Source organism: Lampris incognitus, chromosome 1, assembly GCF_029633865.1.
Source record: "Lampris incognitus isolate fLamInc1 chromosome 1, fLamInc1.hap2, whole genome shotgun sequence".
Classification (NCBI taxonomy): domain Eukaryota; kingdom Metazoa; phylum Chordata; class Actinopteri; order Lampriformes; family Lampridae; genus Lampris; species Lampris incognitus.
This window is the reverse complement of record NC_079211.1, coordinates 144,741,621-144,765,501: the sequence shown is the minus strand read 5'-3', so window position 1 is coordinate 144,765,501 and position 23,881 is coordinate 144,741,621. Positions and strand designations below refer to the sequence as shown.

The following is a 23,881-nucleotide window of genomic DNA, read 5'->3' as shown; positions in this document are numbered from 1 at the left end:
CTGGTCCTCGCGGGGCCTGGGGCTTAAGCCCTGGTAAGCCCATGCACTAAGGCACCCGTGCCTCCAACGCATACTTAGCTCGAGGTAATAATAGCATTATCTATTGAAATGCGATTAATACCTGCTCCATGACCAGCAGGTCACCTTAATTGTCCTTTAAACCTCACTTGTGTTGAGTATTGGTGAGGGGAACTGAGCAGAGCAGAGTTCATTCAGTTCATTCAAGTGTCAAGTAACAAGGGTGGCCCATCTCCGAGTCCATCAGGTAAGATGACAAAATCCTACAAAATGTTCTTTTATTTACATATATATATATAGTGCAAACTACAAGGGAGCCAGGGGGAGCTTGGCTCCCCTTAATAAGATGAGCTCCTCTGAAAACATGATTTGTGAATCAATCATCACCAGCCAGTCAGACTAGCTTGGTCTAGTCAGAAAGGCACGAACTGAGGAAGCCTCTTGGATGAGAGGCGAAACGTCTTCACGGATATATACCAAGTCCAGTTGCACTTGATTCAACTCCTTCTGGATAACCATTACCTGGATGAACGAGAACATTCACAGACATGATTTGTGAATTTTTTTTGGGGGGGGGGGTGTCTCTAAAATATTGACAATATTTCTATTTTTCTGTGTCTTCACCATAAAATTAGGCTATTATATGCATGTTTCATACATGAGGATCACTAATTCACTTTTAATAAAGATACTGGCATGCATGCAATTCTTGCCATCACCATCGAAGTGTGGCGGCGCAATCAGAAAAAAAAACCCAAATAAAAATAAAACAAACTTGCTGGAAAAAAAAAACAATTCTCTTGGTCCCACTCAGTTTGCGTGCCGAATCACCATTATTCATTTCTATTTTGTAGTCAGCATACAGATAGCTATGTCAAAAAGATAACAAGGGAGCTTAGTTGCAAATTTTGGATTTACTAAAAAAATCTAAGCCAATTGAAGAGCAACCAGAGCAAGCGGTGTCTTGTACAACCGATGCTGATGCTACATCTGCTGGGAATGCTGTCAGCACACACCCGCCAACACCCGGTGTGACAACGTGGAACAAGCCAACAGAAGAAACTGGAGATGTGTGTGTGTGTGTGGGGGGGGGGGGGACATCTCGAAAGAGGAAGAGGCCGATGATGATGCTAAGCCCACCTGCCCCTCTCTCCCGCCTAACCGCCAGCAGTGGAGAGAATGGAGACTCATAACACATGGCTATTAGTTAAGGGTGGAAGCTTGGGATGCACAGTATGCAGAGACGCAAAAAACCTTCGGCTTTCTGAAAAGGTAATTGGCACGCACTTATCAGGAGAGTGGATAAACGGGGATTTAAGCAGCCGTGCACAGAACCAGTTGTGCAAAAAAAAAACATTTTTTAAAATATGCAAACATCGTGATAGCATAGCACGCAAAAGGGCCACGGAAGTCGCAGCAACCAAGCGAAAGGAGATTCTGCCAAACAAGGTACTCGAGATCAATTCCAAGTTAATGGAAGAAAAAGCAACCTCATTCAGATCTGCCTATATAAAAGCCCCCGCCTTTGATGAAGCTTCAGGAGCTCAATGGCGCAAAAGTAGGCACTGTACACAAGTCAGATCACTCGTGTGCTGAAATTGGAGGCCATATTGCACAGCAAATGCGGACGAAGTTTGTTTCAAATATTAAAGAGATCAATTAAAAGCTCAGCATCCCCATTTATGAAAGCACAGTACACGGACGTGCTTATCTCATTATACAAGTGAGATGTGATGTGAGCGGGTAAGGAGATGTGCATAATGTATTTTTAGACATTACAGAACTGACACGGGGCACAGATGCAGAATCAATTTACAACAGCTTGAGACAGAGTTTTCACCACATGGGATTAGATGATGAGTTTTTGGGGAAACACCTCATCAGCATCGCCACAGATGGGGCTTCAGTTCTCACCTGCAAAACCACTGGAGTGATTGCAAGGCTTAAATGTGATTTCCCAAAAATTCAGTCCATACATTGCCTGGCCCACTGCCTTGAATTGACAATCCTTGACTCTCTCAGAGAGGTTGCTGGATGCAACCACTTCGAGTTTTTCTATCTCCAAGCTGTACTTTCTGTACCACCAGTCTGCAAAGAACGCGAGATTTCTCGAGGAAGCTGCTGCAGATGTAAATAGGCAAATTTTGAGAATCGGACAGATATTCAAAATCAGGTGGGTGGTGAGTAGTTTTAATACTGTAAAAGCAGTCTGGAATAACTACCCTGCTTTAGCGTGCCATTTCAAAACAGCAAGCAAGGAGGCATCTTGCAGTGACACCGAGAGGAAGTAATTCCTGTGACTACACAAACACCTCACAAACTCTGGGTTTTTACTGGATCTGGCTTGCATGAAAGACATACTCCATGAGCGGCAGTGCCTCTCATTGAAACTTCAGCAAAGAGACATGTCTATAGTGGACGCCAGTCACCACATTCAGCATACTATTGATATACTGACAGCCATGAAAGCGAGTGGAGGTAAATCCACACTGAAGGCCGAACAACTCACATCCCTGGGCCTGTTTAAAGATGTTAAACTCCTTGAGGGCAGGGGCAAGATTAACCAGAGTCCGTTTTATCAATCTGTGATTGACAGTCTCACAAAGCGAATGCCAGAATCAGACCTTGTCCAGAAGCTGAAACCTCTGGATAAGCACTTTTAACCACAGGACCACAATGCATTGATCCTGTATGGAGAAAACGAGGTACGGGCACTTGCTAAAACACTTGGTGAACCAGCCAGAGAGGCAGTTGAGGAGTTCCGTGACTGGAAGTTACAAGATAAAGCGCCAAGCAAAACACTGGAAAAGCTTTGTACAGCAAGCAGGACAAACCTTCCCACCTCATCTGAGGGTGAGAGGGGGGTTTTCTGTAGTTAAAAATACTGATAGCAAGACCCGCAATAGGTTGCGTGAAAACAGCCTCTCATCGCTCCTTTTTGTGGATCTTAATGAACCCCCTTTGGAGAGATTCGACCCAACACCCTTTATCACATCCTGGAGTGAATCAGGTCATCACCAGTCCACATCATGGGCTTCTGGACGAACAGTAAAGGCAGCTGATCCCCAGGCCTCTGTGGTCGCTTCTGTTTTAAGGGCTATTCTCAATTAACTGTACTATTCACTGAAAGCATGTATTGTATGTGATGGGTGTTGATGAGGACTGGATCCCTTGTAGGCAGCCTGGCCTATTTCTGTTGGTATTTACAATGCTCATGCATGTGCGTTGTTACAGGTTGTTTTATTGAAATGTGACCCTTGGATTTGATGTCTTAATTGTACCGGGAAATTATTGTGCTCATCTGTATGTGATGGGTAACTTTTACTTTTCTTTTTAATTCCTGATTTTTCCCTTTTTTCTCTCAATTTAGTGGCCAATCGATCCCTATTTTAGTTCAAACACCCACCCTCGTACTGCATGCGTTCGCCAACTGCATCTCTCCGGCCGGCAGTCTCAAAGGAGACGCCTCGCCACTTTCCAGACGAGGTGAATCCAGGCCGAACCACTGTTTTTTCCGAAACACAAGAGGCGCATTCATGTGACGAACACAAGCCGACTCCGCCCCCTCCCGAAGACAGCATTGCCAATTATTGCTGCTTCATCGAGTCTGGCCATAGTCGGATCTGACGAGACCGTGGTGTTAACCCCGGTCCCCAGTGGGCAGTGATGGGTAACTTTAACTAACTTTAACTTTAACTAATCGGCTCTTGTTGGCAGGCTGGCATTCTCTGTTTTTGATTTAATGCTCATACATTTCTGTGTTTATAAGCTGTTTTGCTATTTGACCTATTTGTGTCTTATTTGTGCTGAGAAACTATGCAGAGTGGTGGCATGGTGGGGCAGTGGTTAGCGCGGTCGCCTCACAGAAAGAAGATCCTGGGTTCGAGCCCCGGGGTAGTCCAACCTTGGGAGTCATCCAACCTTGGGGGTCATCCAGGGTCGTCCTCTGTGTGGAGTTTGCGTGTTCTCCCCGTGTCTACATGGGTTTCCTCCGGGGGCTCCGGTTTTGCCCACAGTCCAAAGACATGTTGGTCAGGTGAATCGGCTGTACTAAATTGTCCCAAGGTATGAATGTGTGTGTGTGTGTGTGTGTGTGTACGTTGGCCCTGTGTGATGGCCTGGTGGCCTGTCCAGGGTGTCTCCCTGCCTGCCACCCAATGACTGCTGGGATAGGCTCCAGCATCCCCGCAACCCTGAAAGCAGGATAAGCGGTTCAGATAATGGATGGATGGAACTATGCAGAGTATACTGTGCCCTGCTTTAGTTGGCCGTATTGTAGCACAATGTGATGTTTGGTTTTGATACCCATATGGAGGTTTGATGTGGTCATGAACTGATTATGTTATATTATGTTGCTGTTATTGAATTCATGGTTCACCTTATCCAGATGATATGGAACTACAAGACAATAAAGCCAGCCCGTATTACATGAGTCAAAATACATTTGAGTGTTTTAAATGAGGAGATCGCTCATAGATTGCTTTGTTAAGGCTCTTGTTTACATTTTTTTACATGCCTAAGAGAGCGCATTCCTAAAAAGACGGTACCCTCGTTGCAACATACAACACGGGTGACGTACCTTCACATTTCCTATATACTATCAGATGTGCTGACATAAGGCACGTAGGCCTACGTGCTTGCAGCTATCAGCTATAAATGTTTCTTTCCAACAAGAGTCACAGTCAGCCCTTTCTCTGAGGCATGCGCAAGCACCCCCCGCCACCGGTAAAAAAGTGAACTCCCCCGAAAACCATGGTATAGTTTGCACACTGTATATATATATGTGTGTGTATGTATATATATAACAACAACAACAACTACTACTACTACTTCTGGCTGCTCCCATTAGGGGTCGCCACGGTGGATCATCCGTTTCCATCTCTTCCTGTCCTCTGCATCTCCCTCTGTCACACCAGCCACCTGCATGTCCTCCCTCACCACATCCATAAACCTCCTCTTTGGCCTTCCTCTTTTCCTCTTCCCTGGCAGCTCCATATTCAGCATCCTTCTCCCAATACACCCAGTAACTCTCCTCCACACATGTCCAAACCAACCCAATCTTGCCTCCCTTGCTTTCCTCCAAGCCATCCAATCTGAGCTGTCCCTCTAATATACTCGTTCCTAATCCTGTCCTTCTTCCTCACACCCAATGAAAATCTTAGCGTCTTGAACTCTGCCACCTCCAGCTCCGCCTTGCTTCCGATGGCCTCACGGTCTTACCATCCCAATTGTGACACCAATGTAGCGAATTCGGGGGGCAGCCGGGACGCGAACCCGGGTCGCCCGCACCACGGGCGACTGCCTAATCAGTCAACTAAAGGGTCCGACCCGTTAGCCAACCAGCTAGCGCAGGGGTGGCTAAACATGTGCCACAGAGAGCCATGTGTATGCAGGTTTCCATTCCAGCTGGACTGCACGCCAGGGGATTTCACTGATTAGCAACCCTTCAGCCAAAGAGGAAGAAGATATCGGTGAAATCACCTGGAGTGGAGGCGGCTTGGAATGAAAACCTGCATACACATGGCTCTCTATGGCACATGGTTAGCCACCGCTGGGCTAGCGAGGTGTCATTCGTGACCATTACACTACCCCCGTCTTCGGGAAGCATCTACTACTACTAATACTACTTTCAGCTCCTCCCGTTAGGGGTCGCCACAGGAAGCATATATATATATAAATATATATTTAAAAAAAAAAATATATATATATATAAACATTCTTTTAAATTTCTTCAAAATACTTTCTTTCAACAACTGCCTAAGAGAAAAGACAAAATGAACTGACATAAAGGTATGAAAACCTCGTAATGAAGGTTTTCATACTGGAGAAACATTTCGGTATGAAAACCTTTTCATGAAGTTTAGTTTTCATACTGGAACATTAAAATTTCACCAATTCCAGTTATGTAAGAGCTCAGTGGGCTTGCGTTTCGTCTGCATTAGACAGATTGTCTTCACACCTATCCCATCTACCCCTCCCTCAATATGCAATAGATTTTCTAACAACTGACAAAAAGGAAAAGAATTAATATCCAGCGCAGGGTCTCATCGGTTCCAGTTTATCTGAGCTGCCAACAGCATTTCTGCCTCACTTCAAATATATCTATTCAAAAATAGTCTATGATGAAATAATCAAAATAGTATTTATATGCACTACGTCTATTATATTTACATTCATTTATACCTTTATATATCTATTCATGTTCTCCGATTCTGTTAGGTAGACTTGATGATTTATAGACTTCCCCTTCTTCAAAATACATGGTTGATCGACAGGACTGTTGTGTTTCGTCACATACGGCAGGTCTACACCACTCTTAAATTTTAATCATAGCAAAAAACGAGTCCAAAATAACAGAAAATTGGTGACTGCAGCAAGATCTCACTTAGTTTGTACACACTTTATATCTGGTCATATGAACAGCTGCCGCATGAGGCCCATCGTCCTTTTTAGGCTCCCAACTCTTGCATGGATGCTGATTGGAATAAATAAATTCTGAGTCAGTTGTTGCGCGCCTGCGCTGGCTAAAACATGCTAACTTCATGGAAATGTTAAAAAAGGGGCATACTTTGTTCTTGCGCATGATGAAATCGAAAGCCGTACTTTTATTTAGTTAAAACATCAAAGTACGGGGTGTCTGGGTAGCGTGGCAGTCTATTCTGTTGCCTGCCATCATGGGGATCACCGGTTCGAATCCCCGTGTTACCTGCTTGGTTGGGCATCCCTACAGACACAATTGGCCGTGTCTGCGGGTAGGAAGCCGGATGTGGGTATGCGTCCTGGTCGCTGCACTAGCGCCTCCTCTGGTCGGCTGGGGCACCCTCCTGGCGAAACTACTCACTGTCAGGTGAAAAGAAGCGGCTGGCGACCCCACATGTATCGGAGGAGGCATGTGGTAGTCTGCAGCAATCCCTGGCTCGGCAGAGGGGGTGGAGCAGCGACCGGAACGGCTCGGAAGAGTGGGGTAATTGGCTGGATGCAATTGGGGAGAAGGAAAAAAAAAAGGGGGGGGCAAAAACAAATTGCTTTCTTCCCTTCTGCTCTTATTTCATGGTTATATTTCTTAGTGCTTTTTTTAATTCTCTTGTAATATTATTTTTTTTAATGTAACAATTTTATTCTGTTCTGTGAAGCACTTTGTAGCATTATTTATAAAAGTGCAACATAAATACGTTTATTATTATGCATGCCCGGTACTAAGTACAATTGACAATTGGGGAGAAAAGGAGGGAAAAATCCAAAGTACGACTAACAATGGCACTTAAGAATTGATACATCCATCCAGCCATTATCCGAACCGCTTATCCTGCTCTCAGGGTCGCGGGGATGCTGGAGCCTATCCCAGCAGTCATTGGGCGGCAGGCAGGGAGACACCCCCTGGACAGGCCGCCAGGCCATCACACAGGGCCGACACACACACACACACACACACACACACACACACACACACACACACACACACACACACACACACACACAAACACACATTCATATCTAGGGGCAATTTAGTACGGCCGATTCACCTCACCTACATGTCTTCGGACTGTGGGAGGAAATCGGAGAACCTGGACGAAACCCACGCAGATACGGGGAGAACATGCCAACTCCACACAGAGGACGACCTGGGACGACTCCCAAGGTTGGACTGCCCCAGGGCTCGAACCCAGAACCTTCTTGCTGCGAGGCGACCGCGCTAACCACTGCGTCACCATGCCGCCAGAATTAATACAAATACAAAGAAACTTATCTCAATTTGAGACACAGCACTGGCTTTATCTGTCGACGTCATTGGTTTTGACCTTATTAATTTGTTGTCCGCATATGGCGGGGATTAGGGCACTGTTTATCACAACTACTTATTTTGCCAACATATTTTTCATTCGGTGAGGCTGATCTGCCCTAAAACGTCGTCGATCTTAGACAGAACCCAAGCACAGGCTGTCTACTGTCACACCATTTCAGCATCCCGTAGGCAAACTTAATACTTGAAAATATTTGCTGTGTCTGTGCAATAATCCTCCAGCACAGTATTTTGGGCCGGATCTTCAGTAGCACAGCCATTTATAGGAAGCGGGCTGGCCATAGGCAGGTTATTAAAGATGATTCCTCTGCTTCTCTCACAAGAATGAGAGGGCTTTGGTAGCACAGCGTCCCCCCCCTGTTTTACAGGTCCAGATTAACGGAAATATCTGTGTTAATGCATACTTAAGGCCACATAAGTACGCTTATGTGAATCGAGCAAATATTGTTTTGATACTTGACCAGAGGACCGTCGTCCTTTAGTCTTAGTCTCTCTGAGCAGCGTACTGATATTATTCAGTTCATATACATCTCGGCCTTCCCCTTACGTCTACATGTAAATGGTCACTGACTGAAAAAAAGTTGGGAAGGAACAGGAACTGAAATTTGTTGTTGAGTTGGAAGAATAGCCAAACGTAATGTTTTGCTGCTTATATAACCGGCAGTGTTTTGATACAGAAAAGGGAGGCCTAAGTACCTGTTTACCGACAACAGCCTATTTCCAAACAACGTGACTGATGGATACGGCCCTGAATCAGATAAGTAGCATGAAGGTGAAGGTGCAGTGGATTCATTACCTCCATTTGTGTGTTTTGTGCAATTTTTCCCCCCCTGTATATCCTCACTGTAGCTCAAGATAGAAATATTCCACCAAAACCAGAAGGCCACGGGGGGGATGTAGCACATTTCCCCCCCGATGGCGTGATATGTCATGTTTTTCCTCGCTGTCGCAATACTCCACAATGCATGCAATTACGGATTGCACTTTTTTTGTTGTTGTTGCTGGATCCCCCCCCCTTTTTTTCTCAGCAGTTGTACCTGTCTGACTACCCCACTCTTCTGAGCCGTCCCGGTCGCTGCTCCACCCCCTCTGCCGATCCGGGGAGGGCTGCAGACTGTCACAAACCTCCTCCCATACATGCGGAGTCGCCAGCCGCTTCTTTTCACCTGACAGTGAGGAGTTTCGCCAGGGGGATGTGGCACGTGGGAGGATCACGCTATTCCCCCCCCCCCCGAACAGGTGCCCCCGACCGAACAGAGGAGGCGCTAGTGCAGCGACCAGGACACATACCCACATCCGGCTTCCCACCAGAAGACACGGCAAATTGTGTCTGTATAGGGACGCCCGACCATGCTGGAGGTAACATGGGGATTCAAACCGGCGATCCCCGTGTTGGTAGGCAACGGAATAGACGGATTGCACTTTTAAGACATCCTGCACACAAAACACTGAAATAGTCTGTCTACCTTGAGTATTTTCATCCTGTGCATCTCCAGCGAACATAGCATAGCAGCAGGGCCAAACAGTCCAATAACGCTCTGTGCTCTTTGATTTAACCCAGCAATAGGAAAAATGCCCACAGAGGCAACGTTACAAAGGGCGACCGAGTCCTAGCCACTGAGACCTTGCTTCTTCACAAAGAGAAAAATCTCTTCCATCTTCCAGCCGCAGGGTCGGATATACACCATTTCACCGGAGTGAATCCTCTCAATTGGAAATCTGTGATAGCGATGACATTTCGTACCATTGATCCCTTAAAGTTGTCTATCTAATCTCCATCTTTATAACCCAACAAGCATGTCATTTCCAATGGCCCTGGGCTCTCCCTATGTTTATCACGTAGCCTGTCTCACCAGAAGCACTTTTCTCATCGTGGAGCCGGAGACCAGCACAGAAAGTCTGATTCGCAATATTTCATCAGACATTGAGGGGATTGTTGGATGTAACTGCAGTATGATATGTATAGTCTGCCACTTACAATACATCTTGCACTGTTTGTGTGACTATGTATATACTGTGTGCATAATGTGTGTGTCGGTGTATGAAACACTAAGTTGTCAATATGTCTCAGCACCCAAGTAGCAGTTTGTAGCTCTTGGTGATTAATTTGAGTCTACATGGAATAAATAATTTTGACTAGCCGAGGCTCAATAAAGTGTTGCCCTGCGATGGCACTTCCTGTACATGTGTCATGGGGTGTACTAGGTTCTTATTAATCACCTGTTTCACACGTGGTCAAATGCTGCTGCTGGTTTGTTATCGTCAGTCCTGCTTTTTGTGCTCGTCTACAAAATGATTATCTCCTCGTGAATTTAATGCAATGAAAGTGAATTAGTAGAGAGGAAATTATCATGCTCTATATCATTATTACAGCTTTGTAAGAATAAATAAAAAAATAGAATAAAAAAGTCCTCTCTGATATAACAAAAACACAAGTTGAATTAAATTAAAAATGCTGCACCATCCTGTGCACCCGCCGATGCCACCGTTGACCTCTGCAGTGAGATTATGTCATGGTTTTCTGCCTGGTTTAACCACAAGGATAGCCAATACACATAGTGCTCCTTTTCCTTTTACGATTGATTATTCTTCACAAACCTTCCTGAAAGCTATGGGACCTATATTTCGATATATTTATGCATTTCTGGGTATACTGTCTACCAAGCGTCCCAATATTGATCTACTCTTGTCACCCATTAAGGCTTGACAGCAGCCTCGTGGAGGTGCTTCAGATGGACTTTGAGGTGGAGGAGCTAAGCAGTCCACTTGACAGCCAGGTGATTGTGTGGAAACTAGAGCTACCACCTGGTTCTCAGGACGTTACCAAGACGGAGGGAGCCATGAGGATCTACACCACACAGAGGGATTTCGTCGGACTTGCCCCTCTCGTAATGGTGAGAAACACAACAGGGTTTCATAGAGGTTTCATAAATAATTATCAGTGAAATCAGTGTTGACGTTACTGACAGCACTGTTTCCAATAACGCCAACACTTGAATCGCATCCTTTGAGTCTTTGTATATGAAAATATCATAAAATGCACTTTGTTGTGATCCATTCCTGTCTGGGATGCATGCACAGATGGATGTGCCTTTGGATAGTTTAGTAAATGGGTTCTATTTTTGGGAGGGAGAATGACCTTGTGCTGCTGACTGTCAGCTAGCTGACGTCTCTGTTGTGTTTTGTTCCGCTCTGTTCCGCCGCGCATTACGTGGTCATCCTCTCCTCCCGACAGATGCTTTATGTGTTTCTATTTGAAGCTATCCATACTTATCATGCAACCTCTAATTGCTTCATAATATAACACTGCTAAATGTACAACATTACACAAGCTATTATAGCGTTTTGCATTACAATATCCAATCTGGTTTCTGCACTGTTTGGTATCTGGGTCAGTGACCTCTTAGTACAACATTGTCTGGGAGCATGAAACATTGACCCTTTCACATATTACATCCCCAAATGATCCAAGTGATTTTTACACGGTTAATTTTTCTTTATTGTGGACTAAGCGAGGATCCTCTCTCTGCGCACAATTTGAAAACATTTGTTTGATCACGTGTGAATGATCCATTTAAATTAACGTTTTGTTATCTACAGGTTGTACTCCATAGGCTACTGATATGTCACAATGCCGTCTGCTGCGTTGGCAATGCAATGTAGCTGGAATGCTCTAAATCACAAGGGCATGCTACCCTGATTTGTGATGGAAATTTGACATGGTTCATCTCACTTGTGGATTAGAAGCTGACCTCAGGCTGAAGGCCAAACATGAGGAGATTTGATGGTGGGCCAGAGGGGACATTAGCTGTGACTGATCACTACTAGCCTTGCTATCTGACCTGCTGCTGTAGCTGCTGTATAATATTCCCCTATAATGGTCAAAGGTTTATTATCGGGAGGCTTCAACTTTAATAGCCGAATGTGCCTTCCGTCTTATAATCTTTACGACACTGTAAGCCTTGTTTAATGCCATTTCGAAACAATGTTGTTGTTTGGTTAACCGAGTTTCACCAGAAAGACATGTGTTTACAGACGAGGGCTAACCATATGGTTCATTTTCATACCTTTGAGTCACCGCGACCTCAAGCCAAATGTCTCTTTTAATTTGACTGATCACTCACAGATGCCTATGCTGCTCTCCACGCACGCACGCACACATACACACACACACACACACAGGCACGAATATCCTGCACACATATACCGAGAGAGAGAGAGAGAGAGAGAGAGAGAGAGAGAGAGAGAGAGAGAGAGAGAGAGAGAGAGAGAGAGAGAGAGAGAGAGAGAGAGAGAGAGAGAGAGAGAGAGAGAGAGAGAGAGAGAGAGAGAGAGAGAGAGAGAGAGAGAGAGAGAGAGCGAGAGAGCGAGGGCAGCCAAAAGAGGATACCGAACTCATTTGCTATGATTGCATATTTGAAGTCTTAACTGTTAAGTATTTTTCAAGGACGATGGCTTTAATTATCTAAAAAAATGAGATAGCATATTTTTATGAATGACACAAAATTAGAGTCCTCCATTCCGTGCACTAACCTGGTTATTGCTTCACTTGGGCTTAGATCTCCTTCCCCATATCGCTTCTTCAAGAGATATATTTCTCATCCTCCTCTCCTCCTTTTCTACTTGCATCCAACCATATAAAAAGAAGAAAAAAAAACAAATAATTGGGTGCTGTTGCTTTCTCCCTTGCCCTCCCTCATATTAGTGAGTAATAAAGCCTTCTTTATATTAACTGCTAATAAATTTTATCATTCTGCTTATCTAGAGAGTTCAATTTTCTGGAAAACTGCTTCAAATAAACAACCAAATTGCAAACATCAAAGGTGATTATTAGCAGTGGTTTTTCACTTCATACTGTAGCGCTAAGTACTCCTACTGACTGTGGTGGATTCTCCTGCCCTGCCTGCAGGACACAGAGATTTTAAATACAGCCGTACTGACCGGTAAGAAGGTGCTGACGCCTGTAAGGACAGTGGCGGTGGAGGAGGATGGAGCGGTCACTGATGTGTCCGACTATGCAGACTGCAGCTCCACTGATGAAGACGTCCTCAAGGTAGGATTTAGTCTCAGTCCTCTGTGCTTCACTGATACAACTGGGGATAATACGTTACCTCATCTACTGCTCATCCTTTTGGGGTTTCACAACTTACAGTTATTTACAGACGGGTGACAAATTAAAAGAAAAACCTGAATGCTTGGCCCTACAGCGAGGGGGTCCGGGTGCTCCGTTACGCTGTGGGGGGGTGGGAGCATTTTCCTGGCATGGTTTAGGTCCACTTGTCCCCTTGGAGGGGAGGGTCACTGCAAATCAACACAAAGTTATTCTGAGCGATCACCTTTATCCTATGATGAAACATTACTATCCTGATGGGAGTGGTTTCTTCCAGGATGACAATGCCCCCATCCACAGGGCACGAGGGGTCACTGAACTGTTTGACGAGTAGGACAATCATGTAAATAATATGCTGTGGCCTTCAGTCACCAGATCTCAACCCAACTGAACACCTACGGGAGATCTTGGCGCTCTCCACCGCCATCATCAAAACACCAAATGAGGGATTATCTTTTGGAAGAATGGTTGTTCCATCCCTCCAGTAGCTGTTCAGAGACTTGCAGAGGTCTATGACAAGGAGCACTGAAGCTGTTCTGGAGGCTCGTGGTGGACCAACACCATACTCAAGACAACTTTGTGCTGGCTTTTCCTTTCATTTGTCACTCGTCTGCATGCGTTTGCTTGTAAACACACACCTTCCATATGCTTATAGGTTTCAGTCAAGAGGAGAGAACAAGGGGGTCAACAAATCTCTTGAGGGCGTGAAGCACTTAAATGAAAATGGACTTTACGGGGGCAACAGATATTGGCCCATTATCTGCTGGCACTCTAAAAGGCACTCTTCTCATTGACCACCTGTCAAATTTAACATGGGCATTAGAAAATCAACATATAGACAGACCTCCAGCGCATCAGACGGCATGCCAATAACGTGGACGCCGCTGTGCGCGAGGCTGAGAGAAAACAGTGAAGGATCATGGGAAACCGAGTTCACTTTTGCGTTGCTTGTGTGGCGCACGAAAGCGTGGTTTGTTGGGAGATATTTTGTGATAATAGAGGTTTAAGAGTCGTCCTTGCGTGAGAACCCCAGTGAAATTCACTTTGCACTTTCCAATACTTGCGGAATGAAAACGTGTCGTTTGTTTCTCGTCAGTAACACGACCGATCAACATGAATAGGTCGACAAGATATGACGTTGCGTGAGCTTTGCGAATTCTTCGTGGACTCGCACGCCGAGTTAAGCAGCTAGCTAACATCTGAGACTTTACCTTGTGTAGAAACGGGTATCTTTCTTGTGACAACTCCTGCTCCTGTCTTGAGCTTCTTGTTATCGTCGACCTATTTGCGCGCCAAAAAAAAAAATCCCTCGCAGCGATTCAAAATGGCTACCTTCTCGTTCTTCTTCTTCTTTTTCCGGTTTACTGGGCGTCCTTAGGCGCGCCAGTGCGGAAGTCCGGTAGACCCAAATGTTTTTTTTAAAAATATTTTTTATCGAACATTGTTCATATTCATGTACAGAGTTCATTATAAAACAAACATGGTGTAAACTACGAATAAACCACGTTAGCCCCAAGCTAACGGGTCTCACCCTTTAGCCGAGCGGTCAGCGACGTCGCCTTGTGGTGCAGTACACCCCGTATCGAATCCCGCACCGGGCAAGAAAATAACCGGTTACGATGGCAAAAATACATAGAGATATCCAAAGTGCCAAAGGGAACAGTATGTAGACATTTCTATACAGTATATCAGGAAGTACATAGAGGTCGAATGTCACATGACAAATATACGGTAATGTGTTATGAAAATAAGGGTACAAACAATAATAAATTAAATGCATGACATACACTAATTGAAAATAATAAAACATAGTCCAGCATACAAGGGGGAATTAATAAGGATATCAGTCTTCTAATTCAGTGGGAAAATGTTTTAATACCTCATACATCTTTAGAGCTTTTGTATCGTCATTAGTTTTAAAGATTTCAAGTATAATCTAAATTCATTTAAAAAAAACAACAAATTTGGGGGACGACTTACAGTATCTATTTTTATGAATAAAGAATTTGGCAGTAGACCCAAATGTGTGTTTCTGTGTAAAGTAACGCCAGGTACTACAATGTCACATGTAGTTTATGACACGCTCTTATTGACTGACGACATAAGGTTTGAGAACGTTTCGGCGCACACCTGACTGACTTCCGTCACCTCTGACGCTGTCAGGCGGGCGTCGATAGGAAAGGTGCATTTCAGGTGTCCTCGTTGCAGTGGCGCCCCCAAGGGGTGGCCAGGGGTGGCCACGGCCACCCTGATACTATCCCTGCCCCCCCGCTGCCCCCCCAGCCACGAGTCGCATATGCAGAATATGCTTCTGATTATGCATAATCTGATATTTTGCATTAGGTGCTGTTCATTTAAATCAATAATGTATATTTTTCTTAACTCTCATATTGACAGTTTTCCGCTAGGCTATACAGTATACTACAACAGCGTCATAGAATTCCCGAAATCCAGTCATGGCTTTTGGTTTTGGTGTGCCACCCCAAGATTTTCAGTGGCCCCCCCTATGAAACATTTCTGGGGGCGCCACTGCCTCGTTGACGTCCTCACTCCGGGGTCCGGGGGTCCCCCCCCCCCGGGGTCCCCCACCCCACCATCAAAACTGAGGAAGTCAATCGGATGTGCGGCGAGACGTCGTCGAACCTGCTTTTGGTAGTCCAGTAAAGGGTCATTATTTATTTGCGTGAAAGTGAATGGGTAGCGCCGCGGTTGCCCCTAACAACGGCTTGAATGTGTCGCACGACTATGACGTGAGCAAACGTTCGCTCACTCATAACGAGTGGAGAGCTGTTAATCTCTGAATCTGTTTACATAAAATATGATCTCGCCTTTATTTATTTACTTACTTTCTGTTACTTTATTTACTTTTTATAATTTGCTTTTCTCTTTTGTGTCTTTATTGTGTTGTTTTTTTTTAATCTTCAATCTATTGTTTTTGTGGTGTCTCGTGCGTCTCTAGTTTGCTCTGTTTGAATGTATTTGAAGCATCAATAAAGTAAGAAAGAGGAAAAAAAAAGAAAGTGGAGAGCTATTTTCACAGGGGCCAAAAAAGAAAAAAAAAGTGTTGGGATGTTTGTGTCCTGTCCGCCCTTGGTCTCCGGGGATGGGAAGACACCTTTGGTGTTGCTGTATGGAAGAAAAGGCTACTGAAGGGCAGGGAAGGCTGTGTGTGTGATAGGGGATAACCGCTGTAGGCAAATAAGAGTTGTGCCAAAGTCACCTCGCCTCGCCTCGCCTCGCTTTTTCACATGATGAGTTTGGCCGTAATGACGTCACCCATCAACCGCCCCATCGGCGTTGAGCTGCTGAGGTGAACCACTCTCTAGACATGGCCTCGGTATCCCTGCAGTCTGTCACATCATTCCCATCCTGTAACCCCCCCCCACACACACACACACACACACACTGCTATCCTCTGAACCTGAGGATAGCAGGCTGCTAAATGCCAGCTTTGTTTCCTGATGAAATGGAAAATGAAGAGAAGTCAGGTCCCCGGTCCATGAGGTCAAAGGGTTTGGACGTATTTGAGATTAGGATGGCCCCGTAAACAAAGGATAAAGCGACAGCCCCGCTGGGCGTCATCATGCTTGTATTGTCCTTTCTTAGTTGATGTAATATGCGTAAAAACATGTTTAGCACAAACATCAGAGTCTCAAGTGATAAACTGTGCTTTCTCCTCAGATTATGGAACAGTTGTTTCATGGCGAGTGGCGATGAATTAAGCGAGGATGGGTTACGAGAGAAGCGGGATTATGTCAAGAGCCAACATGTGTTCCACATCTTTCTGTCATTCTGCAATGTAGCAGCCTATTCTGTTGTCTCTAAGGCTAGATCTCGGCGTGTTTGCTGACCAGACACCAGCCTCAGTCACTGAAATTCCCTGTAATCTTCTTAGTCAAACAGCTTGACTCTGATATCGCTTCTCCTCTAGTGTAACTGAAGAGTGTCAAATCTCCTAGTGATAGATGGGGAGGGATTTATCTGGAATAACCTCCTTATGTGGCAAACAAAGCAAAACAAAGTTTAATCTGCAAGGATGTGATGCTTTTCAAACGAACATAAACGATGCGAACTGCGGTCAGATGTTTGCAAACCTCACCAGGAATGTTTTTAGAAGCATTATTTTTTTTTAACACAACCTATTTTGATACCCTACAGAAACTATATTTATAGATTTTATGTTTCTGTCGCCAGCAACATTGTGGAATATACTGGGATTCTGACTAAGAGAGCGGGGCTTGACGGCACATTAGCATGCCATTCCTGCTGAAGTGATTCGTCTCAGTATGTGATTCAATTACAACCCAATGGAAGTTGCACGGAGTTCACGGAGAAAGACTTTTCTGAACCGATTCCATTAACCGCACAGTCCCAGATGATTCATGTTTGATTCCGCTCACACGTAACCAAAGTCCGAGAACTTTAGATGACGTGACCCAAGTCAGAGAACTTTAGATGACCTCAGTATACTGCAAGTATTTTTTGCATTTTTCCATCCCCACATAGGCAACGCTGCTTCTCTCTTCATAACACACATTTGTGTCATGGCCGCAACGGTACGCATTATGATGCTGCTCTGTTTGGATGTTAACCAAGGCAAGGATTATTCACAGAGATGAGGCCGGGGCATTGCGGTTAGCGGCAGTGGTGACACATGGCGATGTGGTCATCCAAAAGCTTAAGGTTTGGTCATGAGTGTGGGATGACTGTCTCAAATGTTGCGATGACACGAGGACCTTTGACAAATTGCGTGTAGCTGCGATAGAGCTCCCTTTGCACTTGCTGTCAGTTGGGTTCACGGGAATGAGAGTGGGAGGACATTTGCAACTTGCAATCCTCCTTGGGCTCTCTGTTAAAGTCACAGCCATTTTTCTCGACTCCCCTGTGCACTTTCAGGCACTGGCGACTGAATTTCAATGCAGTACAAATTATCCAATTTATTAAAGCAGTGACTGGTGTTAGGACCAAGGAAAGGATAACTTTTGCCAGGGCCTCAAAAAGTCTACGAGAACTCCACAGTAGTCATCGAAACTGGCCAAGGTTACCTCTTAAATTATGGCTTAATGAATGCACTTAGATGTGAGAGATTGATATTCAAAATTGCACTGTATGATATTTTAATTAACATAAAATTGCAATTCTGCCTCTTTCTAAAGGTTCGGCCTGGCGATCAGTGCAGCACTTCATTACCGCCAGCTGACATTTGTACAGTAACACATGCGCTGCAGAGCAATTTAGTGTTCCAAAGATGGCCTGTTTGTTCAATATAGTGACCTATTTGAGAATATTTCATCACTTGGTGTCATTGGTTAGACGACTTAACAACTCCTTTATTGACGTCTGTCTCATTCTGAATTTCAAACTGCTTGTTTCGCAAGTGCAATTACAGAAACAGTTTAGTACTGCCAGGGAAATCATGCCGTGTGCTCCCGTTTTAGGTTGTTCTTGTTTTTCTCTTCCTATCCAGGTGTCGGACAGGTGTGACTATGTTTTTGTCAATGGCAAGGAGATGAAGGGTAAGGTGAGGATGCTGGTGAACTTCACTTACAGCTACCTGAGCGCTCAGCTGGAGCTCAACGTGTGGATCCCGCGGCTCCCTCTCCAAATTGAGATGTCTGATACTGAGCTGAGCCAGATTAAGAGCTGGAGGGTGCCCATAATCACCTCCAAGCGGTAAGATAAACAAACAGTTCCACAGTTTTTACAGAAACTCCCTCATTTGGATTCTCCCTGGCAGATGACATTTCCAGAAGCATCTACTACTCTCATGCAAGAGAATAAATACTTTTCATTCCAAATTGTGTTTCTGAAAGGGTTTTGGTCTTTGACACTATTGCATAACGTATGACCATAACCCAGTGTGATCCAGTCAGGCAAAGACAGTGTTTGTGGTGGATGTAGCAGGTCAGAGTTCATGCTCAGTCTCCTGCATGTTTGCTTTTGTGTTCACGGCACAGGCCTGGCTGGAATAGCGAGGAGGAGGACAGGAAAGGGAAGGGCTGCATGCTACAGTTTCAGCATGCTCTGGTGCGGGTGCTCACACACTTCACAGCAGAGCAGGCGGACCCTCGGGATCCACAGGCCTATTTCCTAGGCTCTGATTGGCAGGTAGATGTCACAGGGCTAGTGCGTTACTTCATGAAGGTAGAGGACCCCCGTGTGGCCAGGCTGCAGGCAGGAAGGGTGCTGTCTGGACGAGACCTTGGGACCACTTCCATCCAGGTAGCCAGAAAGCACCACTGTCTGCATTGATTTAGGCCTGGTGTAAAGTTATCAGATGCCCTGGCCACAGGCTGACTAATTCTAGTTCTGTTGTGTTTCCGGGTAGGTATTTTCTCCACTTTCTGACACAATATTGGCTAAGAAGACATTCAGGGTCGTGGACGACAAAGTGACCATGACAAAACTGGGGGTCCAGCTGGTCACAGGCCTTTCCATGTCGCTGCAGCTCAGCCCTGGGAGCAATAGGGCCCTCTTGGCTACAACAACAACTCAGGAGGTGTTGCAGCAGCCCAAACAGGTACCATTTTAAGTCTGCCTAAATGGCTTCACATTAGTGTTTCATTTTCAGATATAAAGTGGGACAGTAAATGCAAAAGACAGAACCACACATCTCTGAATGCTATTTTCCATTTGTCTTTTTAGGAGGCTTTGATTAGTGCCTGGGTGCAGTTCAGTGACAGCTCCCAGACACCTCTAGACATTTATGATCCTGCCAACTACCGTGTGACCGTGACTTCTCTAGACGAGGGTGTGGTGTCTGTGCAGGGCTCCCCTGCGATCGTGGTAGCAGAGGGTGAGGGACAGGGGGTCCTGGTCAGGGTTGAAATGTCCATTTGTGAGGCCTGCCAGAAGTCCAAACGCAAGAGCACCGTGGCTGTGGGCAACGGCACCCTCAAAGTCAAGTTTCAGGTCAACAGCCGGCGTCCGGATAGCGCTACCAGCAGCACTGCAAACAACACCGTCGTCAGAAATGGCAGCAGTGATGGAGGAGGTGGACTGAACCGCAGTGGAATCACTAAGGACCGCAGCAGTGACTCTGGGAATGATGGGGAAGAGGTGGGGGGTGAGAGGAAGCAACGCCAGCCTTCCCAGGATCCCCCACCCAGCAGCTCCGACCTAGACAGAGAGGAAAGTGTGATGCAAAAGGTCACGACCACCATCAAATCCACAGAACGTGCTATCATTACCAGTGGAAGTCTGGGTGGAGTGGGCAAGACCAGTGATTCAGGAAACCCCAGCAGCCCTACTAGTGTGGTGAACGTCAGTATGATGAGCAACCCAAGGGACAGCAACAGGGCATATGGATCAGATGACATGATCGTGGATGGCATGGGCAGTGATGGCTTTAGTAGCACTCTGAAGGCCCCTGGGAACCTAGTTAACTACAACTTTCCCCCGCAGGCGGAGGTCCCCAGGCAGGGACCAGTTGAGGTAGACATAAGTGATGAGGAAACACTGGCAAACAGACCTCTGACTGACTTGGAGATTGGGATGTATGCCCTGTTAGGGGTCTTCTGTCTTGCAATCCTGGTCTTTTTGGTGAACTGTATCTCATATGTAGTGAAGTTCAGACACAAGAAGCCGCCTTCTTATGGCCAGGAGCCCACAGGACACAGACACGACTGGGTGTGGCTGGGCACAGATGCTGAGCTGGTGATGAGTGTGCCAGGAAGTCCTCTGCAGCAGGACAACCACACGGCCACCACAGTGATCGACATCGGGCCCGACAAGACCGCTTCTCTATCCAGGAGGCCTAGTTGCCTGACCTCTGTCACAGACTCTCCCCTGAGCTGCGTGGGCTCCCTCAGGAACAAGCCCATGCAGACCGAGTCCGTCCACTCACCCACCAGCAAGAGAAAGAGGGTCCAGTTCACCACCTTCTCCACTCTGGACCGCCAGCAGCACTCCCCAAATATCATGCACAGGGAAAATGGCCACGGCATTCACTGGGTTGGGAAAGACAGTCACGAGGAGGAACCCCAAGTGCCCATCACAGAGCCCGAGGACCAGTTATAATACCGAACTCCATCAGACCTCTCATGTGGATGTGGCTTTGATCACCTCTATGCCTTTGTTAAGTCCAACCGGTTGTAGAATATTTCAAAAAGAAACAAAATCTCTGACTGAAGCGAACCTCCACATTTAATTACCTGTCAAGGCCTTCTTGTTAATTGTGTATAATATTAATCGTATTGGAGACTGGGCATATGTGGAGACGCTTCGTGTGGACGGCCAGGAGGACTCTCTTCTTTACACTGCGCTAAAAGGGGCGGACTGACTGCTGCATGTGGAAAACTACAGTACTACTTCTTCAAATGGTCGCACTCACACGCCGGTATTCCAATTCACGCACACTTAATAGGCAAGTATCCAAAAATATTAATGTATGCGAGTACCAGTTAATATACGGAAAGTGATCTGATCTCTCAAGTGGATGTAGATTTGATCAAGTAACAGCCCACACGGGTGTTCCTCTATTATGAAACATCTAAGTCTACTTTCTTTGTAAATTATAGTTGATCTGATTTTTGATCTTATCTGATTAGATTTTTCATTAAAATATATTACCTTGAATATTGTTATGTCTTCAATTTTCCATGACAGATTTTAGGGTTACACGTTCACGTTGTGTTTATACGAGACGCGGTTCATCTGGACGTTTGCACTAGGACAGCAAAATTAATTTGAGACATATTGAAATACAATATTGAGTACACCCAAAAAAAAAAAAAAAAAAAAAAAAAAAAGGCCCCAGAAAGTATTAAAAACAGCCTTCTAATCAAGGTGTTCTGGAGCTGTGCACAAGCTCCGGCGTAGAAATTAAGTTTTGATGTAATTTGTAACCCTGTCTGACAAAACCGTTCAAACACACTCAATTCTAAGCATCAGCAACTAATTTTCTCTCCATCATGCAATCTATTTTTTTTTTTTAACAGTTTACGGGCACTGAAATGGAAAGCATCAAGTATAAAAGTATGAATGATGTGAGCAATTCAGAGTTTATCTCTTATTTATTAGATTCTGACATTTCTAAAAGGCTCTTTCTATATATATATATATATAATATTTATTTATTTTTTAGTGCGATACCATGCATTTCTCAAGCAGATGATACCATGCATCTGTCTGGACTTATTTCTGAAGCCCAGAAAAAGCACCAGTGTGCAAAACTTCCATTCACTACTGTGCAGCCGTAACAAACCTTTGTGACAATAAATTACATGAACCTTTTGTGACCTTTTACCCTTTAAACCAATTTGTTTTTCCACTGTGCTTGTACCTTTGAATGTGTGTGACTCAACCGTCGCACGTCATGAAAAATGAATGTGGGAGCTGCAGACACTGGCAGAAGGAAGGTTGAGGCGGAAAGGGACACACTGAAACGAGATCTGACACGCCGGACCCGGAGAGAGTTTGCGGGGATGGCGAGACGTGACAACAGATCCGGGACCTTGTGAAATACGACGTACCAGCTTCGTCTGGACACTTCTTTTTAGTTCTTCCAAAAGTTTGGAAGGCAAATATCGCAGAATTTCAAATCACCAAAACCAGCAATGTGGTCAGAGAAGGTTGGATCAGTTCATCTGCACACAGCGTTTATTAACAGATCTGTTTCATCACTTGGGTATATGACACATCTTCAGTCTAAACTGACTGCAGGTATCCCCACCCTTATAAACAATACAGTACAATACAGTTGCATAACGACCGAAACCAACGATCAGTGGTTTCGATTATTGGTTTCGGTCGTTATGCATCTGTCGCCATCTTACAATGCTGTGACTGCAACATTGCCTCTGTGAATAGTACACATGGCCTTTGAAACCCTCGTTTATGGTCACACCCATATTTGCATATGAAACCGGTCATTGGTTTCGGTCATTAGGCGCTGTATTGTACTATTACTACTACTACTACTACTACTACTACTACTACTTTCGGCTGCTCCCGTTAGGGGTCGCCACAGCGGATCATCCGTTTCCATTTCTTCCCGTCCTCTGCATCTTCCTCTGCAGCCACCTGCATGTCCTCCCTCACCACATCCATAAACCTCCTCTTCTCCTCTTCCCTGGCAGCTCCATATTCAGCATCCTTTTCCCAGTATACCCAGCATCTCTCCTCCACACATGTCCACGCCGTCTCAATCTTGCCTCTCTTGCTTTGTCTCCAAACCGTCCAACTTGAGCGGTCTCTCTAATATACTCGTTCCTAATCCTGTCCTCCTTCATCACTCCCAATGAAAATCTTAGCATCTTCAACTCTGCCACCTCCAGCGTTTTTGTCAGTGTCACTGTCTCCAAACCATACAACATAGCTGGTCTCAACCATCTTGTAAACCTTCCCTTTAACTCTTGCTGGTACCCTTCTGTCGCAAATCACTCCTGACACTCTTCTCCACCCACTCCACCCTGCCTGCACTCTCTTCTCCACCTCTCTTCTGCACTCCATTACTTTGTAGAGTTGACCCCAAGTATTTAAACTCATACGCCTTTGTCACCTCTACTCCTTGCATCCTCACCATTCCACCGTCCTCCCTCTCCTTCATGCATAGGTATTCCGTCTTGCTCCTGCTGACTTTCATTCCTCTTCTCTCCAGTGCATACCTCCACCTCTCCAGGCTCTCCTCCACCTGCACCCTACTCTCGCTACAGATCACAACGTCATCCGCAAACATCATCGTCCACGGAGACTCCTGCCTGATCTCGTCCGTCAACCTGTCCATCACCACTGCAAACAAGAAAGGGCTCAGAGCCGATCCTTGATGTAATCCCACCTCCACCTTGAACCCATCTGTCATTCCAACCACACACCTCACCACTGTCACACTTCCCTCATACATATCCTGCACCACTCCTACATACTTCTCTGCAACTCCCCACTTCCTCATACAATACCACACCTCCTCTCTTGGCACCCTGTCATATGCTTTCTCTAAATCCACAAAGACA

At 45.4% G+C, this 23,881-nt stretch overlaps 1 protein-coding gene across 1 annotated transcript in view; it reads left to right on the top strand.

Moving 5' to 3' along the window:
• Window positions 1-20,948, top strand: part of LOC130112683 (transmembrane protein 132D) — a 96,212-nt gene extending 75,264 nt beyond the window's left edge. The window contains exons 4-9 of the mRNA XM_056280149.1: window positions 10,521-10,713; window positions 12,729-12,872; window positions 18,397-18,602; window positions 18,887-19,151; window positions 19,258-19,449; window positions 19,575-20,948. Of these exons, the coding sequence (XP_056136124.1) occupies window positions 10,521-10,713; window positions 12,729-12,872; window positions 18,397-18,602; window positions 18,887-19,151; window positions 19,258-19,449; window positions 19,575-20,948 (2,374 nt within the window). The remainder of the gene's footprint in view (window positions 1-10,520; window positions 10,714-12,728; window positions 12,873-18,396; window positions 18,603-18,886; window positions 19,152-19,257; window positions 19,450-19,574) is intronic.
• Window positions 20,949-23,881: the final 2,933 nt, after the last annotated feature.